Source organism: Buceros rhinoceros, unplaced genomic scaffold (assembly GCF_000710305.1).
Source record: "Buceros rhinoceros silvestris isolate BGI_N320 unplaced genomic scaffold, ASM71030v1 scaffold16564, whole genome shotgun sequence".
Classification (NCBI taxonomy): Eukaryota; Metazoa; Chordata; class Aves; order Bucerotiformes; family Bucerotidae; genus Buceros; species Buceros rhinoceros.
In genome coordinates, this window is record NW_010406629.1 from 1 (window position 1) to 5,476 (window position 5,476).

General features: G+C 40.8%; 1 protein-coding gene across 1 annotated transcript in view; it reads left to right on the forward strand.

The window, feature by feature from the left end:
- Window positions 1-3,035: 3,035 nt before the first annotated feature.
- The window catches only part of RGS21 (regulator of G-protein signaling 21), a gene marked incomplete at its 5' end in the record, with an annotated part of 2,629 nt that continues 188 nt past the window's right edge, over window positions 3,036-5,476 (forward strand). Inside the window, 3 exons of the mRNA XM_010134195.1 lie at window positions 3,036-3,112; window positions 4,243-4,409; window positions 5,359-5,470. Of these exons, the coding sequence (XP_010132497.1) occupies window positions 3,036-3,112; window positions 4,243-4,409; window positions 5,359-5,470 (356 nt within the window). The remainder of the gene's footprint in view (window positions 3,113-4,242; window positions 4,410-5,358; window positions 5,471-5,476) is intronic.

The following is a 5,476-nucleotide window of genomic DNA, read 5'->3' on the forward strand; positions in this document are numbered from 1 at the left end:
TTTGTGTTTTCAGTACCGACTGACTGTATTTGCACTGCAGTTTCCCTCATGTATGCGTGCATACATATGTATAAATATGGGTGATTTTATTCTTTCTATTTAAATACAGTTTTGTGCAGTCTGGATACAAGTAAACTGAAAGCTACTAAAACCCCTGCTTGTTAAAGGTGTCAACGCCACAACTTATTGTAATAATTATAACTACAGCTACACCATATGGTGACACTATCATATAATCTCTTTATAAATGTAGAACTAGAAAATACCAGTACTGTGACGCTGAGAAATGGCCGTGGAACACAGGTCTCAGACTAACCTGTGTACTTCAGAGCAGGTTTGACAGTCGAGCTCTGAGAGTCCCCGTAGGAATATCAAATGGTTTTTACAGAATTCTAGGGTGGGGGTGGGGGTTGTAAATCAAGAAAACCTTTAATATTTTATACAGAACAAAGTGTTTGGACCATTTATGAAACTCCAGAGCCTTCCAGCTCCTAAAATACCTATTTTTAAAGTTAGCATGTACAGCAGCAAAAAGTCGTTAGTCAGCATAAAGGTCTTTCCACAGGTGATTTCAGGCACCAGTGGTTGGACAGACAAAAGCATCGTGCGCTTCACTTGGGAGGTTGCTTTAAGACGATCTGCTGATGGATGGGCATCTTGTCAGCTTGCAGGGTCCATGCTCTGCTGACACTAGCCTAGAGGACAGAGCAGCACAGCACATGCAGGCAGGTGCTGGGTTTTAACAGAGCCTTTTCCACTCACTCAAATTTCCCACCCCTCCGTACTGCAGATGGTGTCTGTGGCTCGTGACGCTTTGCTGAGCCAAGGATGACCTGCTCTGCTTTTACTCAGGATAAACTCCTGTCCTCCCTAAGGGAAGTGCATATAAGACCTAGGCATGAGGTAGAACAGAGCTACACCCTGTGGGATTGCGTGTCGAAAACTAGAAAGGCCAGCTGAGAAAAACCTTTCAGCACAGAGTGACTAACCCCCAGGAAAATTAAGTTGTGAGGTTTTGTGAACAGAAACAGGGTCTAGTCAGAAAAGAAAATTTCTGTTTCTATAAAAAATCCTGGAATTTGTTTTGATTTTGCACTGAAACAAAACGTTTCCAAATTTTCCGATTTCCCCTTTCTTACCATCAAATGAGAGAGAAGATGCTCACGAATTATTCCAGAGCTGCCAAGATGCCAAGTGACTACTATATTCACACAGAATGTAGTTTCAAGTGTAGAAATCCAGTTTCAACCCCCCCCGCCTACCCTAACCTACACAAGACACACAACCAGAGGATTAGAAAGTCGATTTCCTCTCTCTTTGTCTGGTTAATACATCTCTAGTGTTTAAAAGGTAACATTTTCAACAAAAACAACATGAGATACCAATCTATTTAATTATTACCTGCCTCTCTGGATATTCTTGCAGATTCTAGAGTTGTCTCCTCATAGAAAAACCTGTGAATCTGTGTCCAGAATGGGGAACGGGGGCGGGGCGGGGGAGTGGAAATCAATTACTTTGCTCTGACCTTACAATTTGAACTGCTTGTTTTATTTCAAGATCTTTCACAAGTGCAAAATGCTTGTAAAACATTCTTCATCCCCTTTAAACTTCTATGTCAAAAGAAATTAATATGCATTAATTTCACTTCAGTTTAAAATAAGTTGGGATAAATCCTTCTCCTGTGCTCTGAACAAATAATAGCGCATCAGCTCACCAAAATTCTTCATCTTTTAATACCCATCTTTAGAAGTTACAAGAACCACCAATTAATTCTTGAAATATCTAGCTCAGAAATTTTGGCCATGGACACTTGTAATACTTTAATTTTTTTCCCAATTTTCCTTAAAAAAACTATTTCAAAACAATTTTAGTTACAAACCACTGAACTGAGGTTTATTGAAGAAGTATGCTCCTTATTCTAAAACAAACTGGGAGCTAGATGACCAAACAGATTTATTCCTGGGTTTTGCTGAATGGTAGATATGAGATTAGTGGTAAGAATGAGATTCATTTGGGGATGCCCGAGGCTGCAAACTGAATGACTGCCAAAACCCTGAGAAAATCAAATAGAGAATCTTCTGACCTTTCCTCAAAGTGTTTCAGTTTCAGGAAATCATACTCTTCCAAGGTTTTGTGACAAAAAGTGCAAACGAAAGTGCGTTGGTAAAGGAGATTTTTCTCTGCTGGATGTTTAAATTAAAAACTCATACCACAGTAATTTTAATCAAAACTTAATTTTGCAGGAATAAAACCCAGGTTTCTTTTATGTATGTACTCGCAGACTAAGTTAACCATGACCATCCTTCCTAAGTTACGAGAAAAAAGTATTCCACGCCCTTAGCATGCAGTTCCCGTACCAGACATCCTCCTGCCTGCCAGGTTGGGCGGCTGTCCTCTGTAAGCCTGCGGGCTACGCCTTGCTTCTGAACCAGCCTGAACATCTTCCGAGCATCCAGGCTTTGTAAGAGCAAGTGCCCTTTTAATGCAGGATCTCATCTCTAACGCAAGCCTACAGCAAGTTGCAAAGGAAGAGTCAAAACTAGGAATTTACTCAATTTTTTATACCACTGAAAAACCGAAATAACACCTGTCTCTCTTACCACTGTTAGCACAAAAACATTTTAGATAATTCTACTCATTCCAAGCAAAAAGTGTCATATAAATTAATAGTTAATCCATTTGAATTTGAGAAGAAATTCAGTACACGCTCTGGAACACTAATACCCCTCCTATACTTTTACTATATTTCGACCAATTGCAAGCATTACTGCTCTCTCCTGGATGAGTAGTCAGGTTGCCAATGTCAAATAAGGCTGTACCTTATCAGCCTACATGGTTCTGTACACTCTAAAAAAAAAAGCGTCACGCTTTTTTGTTGCCCTTCCATTATTCAGTGCATGGGGTAACACGAGAGCAGAGTAACGTGCGTGGGGTAACACCAGAGCAGGGTAACTCACCCTGCCCCTCAAGGAGAAAGACAAGTAGCTGCCACAGACCACACAGGCAAAAAATCACGATGCTGATTTCAAGGACAGATGTTGTTTCGACAGGTCAGACGCTGGGGAAACAATGGCCTGGTCTGAGTCTGTGGATACACTACTGGCTAATAAAGGTAAGAATTGAAAACTATTTTTTTAAAAAACATCTGTCAACCCAGTTCAAAAATCTGGCGGTCAGGGGACAGGTCTCCAGGCTGCAAACTCAATAGGACTTCTGGCCAATGCTTAAGGGACTTTTAAGAAAGCAGAAGGGCTCTGAAAGAGTTTTGTTTTATGAAGATAATGGTTGTTAAATTCTCCATGCAAAGGTTCTGGTTTTCCTATTGTTTAGAAAGAAAACCACAACCTTTTTCTTAGCTACTCCTGTCACAAATACATACAGTGCTGTACACTGACTTTCAGTCAAACAAAAAAATGATTATTTCTAATACATCCAAAGGCACTTCTCCAAGAGATCCCATTCCTACCAACCTGAAACCCCAAATCACAGGTATCTGAAAAATTTCCTTGCCCTGGTCCCATTTTCTGCAGTAACTTTGTGACCTGGACCCTGGGGTATCTCCATCCTGTTTCTGAATGGTATCAACTTGACTAACAACTAAATTTGGGTGCTGTCAAATTTCTTCTCGAAGAGCTTGCGATTTGGAGTGACATTAAAACAATTTCTTCCAAGCAAAGCATTTCATTGTTTCATTTTCTCTTAAAAGTGAGGAAAAAAAAAAAGGCCAAACAAAGAAGTAACAAAGAGTCCATCTCTTCATCCAAGTCTTAATCAGTACTGGAAGGGACATGGAAGTGCTCTTCAGGCAGGCTAAGCCAACCTCAGCTCTGAGAGGAGCACGCTACCACAATATGACTTAATTTTCTGCTTGCTTCTCAGACCAGGGCTCAGCCTCTAATCCCTAATTCCCTAGTCAGCTACAAATCCTTTTGAAGACCAAAATCTCCAGGATCCCCTTTTGACTAGGCTCTCAGTGCTAGAGACCCCAAACCAAGCAGGCAGGTGTGGGGAGCATTCCTCAATTAGTAACACTCTGAAAGAATTCTCACAGTCCCCTTACCAACACTGGAGTCTCATCTCCGATTTGCTTCTCCCACCGGAGCCTCTTCAGACCAACGGCTGGCTGACAGGCAAACCGGTATCAGACTCCTAAGTGACGCTATATACACTGCATGTATACACACGGACACACGTTGGTCTTCCGGTTTTGCTTTACCCGTCATCTCATGCATTTTTCCCTAGATGGCTTGGCAGCTTTCAGGGCATTTTTGAAGTCCGAGTTCAGTGAGGAGAACGTGGAGTTCTGGCTGGCCTGCGAGGACTTCAAGAAAACCAAGTCCTCCGCTAAGATTGTCACAAAAGCCCAGAAGATTTATTCTGACTTTATACGAGACGATGCTCCAAAGGAGGCAAGTAGTTCTTTGCACATATTTTGGGTACTGAGGATGGGGATCAAGTGGAAAGTTCAGATCCAAGCTTCTAGGAAGGACAGAAAATACAGCTTCCATTTTCACGTCAATTATTTACCAGACAGAAAACACGGTGGGGAACTCTCTGAAGCAAAGAACTCTTATGATTCATACTTTTAATATATTCTCCACACAGGGCATGGGTTTATCTCCCTTCTGAAGTCTCCACCTTAAAATTTAAAAGAAATATATATTCACTATAATTTGTCTCCTCTAACCATTTTTATAATGCAATAAGCACTGTTTCCTCCATATTTTAGGCACCAGTATATTGGAATGTTAATGATTGGGTTTGGTCCTTTATACAGGTATTTTTGACACAATGAAAACTAAAATGCAAACTTGCAAAAATTTCTGTCACAGCGTTCAATTTTATCTTATTTTAAATATACATACTGTGAAGGAGCAAATTGCTGCTGACTTATTGTTCACATTGCACAACCAAACAAAATTTCACACTGCTTTTGCCTTTGCTACTGAGCATGCTTTGAGTGTCCCCATGTCTCACATATGATGGAAATCCATTTTATTATTATTAAACCCCCCAAACCCTCACAAAATATATAGGGCTGAAATGTAAAATGATGTTGAACACCTTCATCGCTAATTTCTCTTTGGGCATTAGTACTTCACAGGATTTGGTCTGGCAAAAAGATGAGATAATCGAGTAAGCAAAATTTTCCCTTCTTTTTCAGTGATGCCATCTTTTAAAAAGCCAAATAAAATCAAGAATTTGGTACGCTGGGAAATGAAGGGATGACCTTTCTGCTTATTTGCATCAGCCAGGGTATCCAGGAGGACATTCAAATGCAGACTGTGTCCTGTGCTGAACAGACCTCAGCTTTCCAATCCAACTGACGTTGGGTTTGTGCCTCTTCTCTTCCCACAGATCAATATTGACTACCACACCAAAACCGACATCTCTCAGAACATCTCCGAGCCCACGCTCAGCTGCTTTGACGATGCTCAGAGGTTAATCTATAGTCTCATGGCAAAGGACTCTTTCC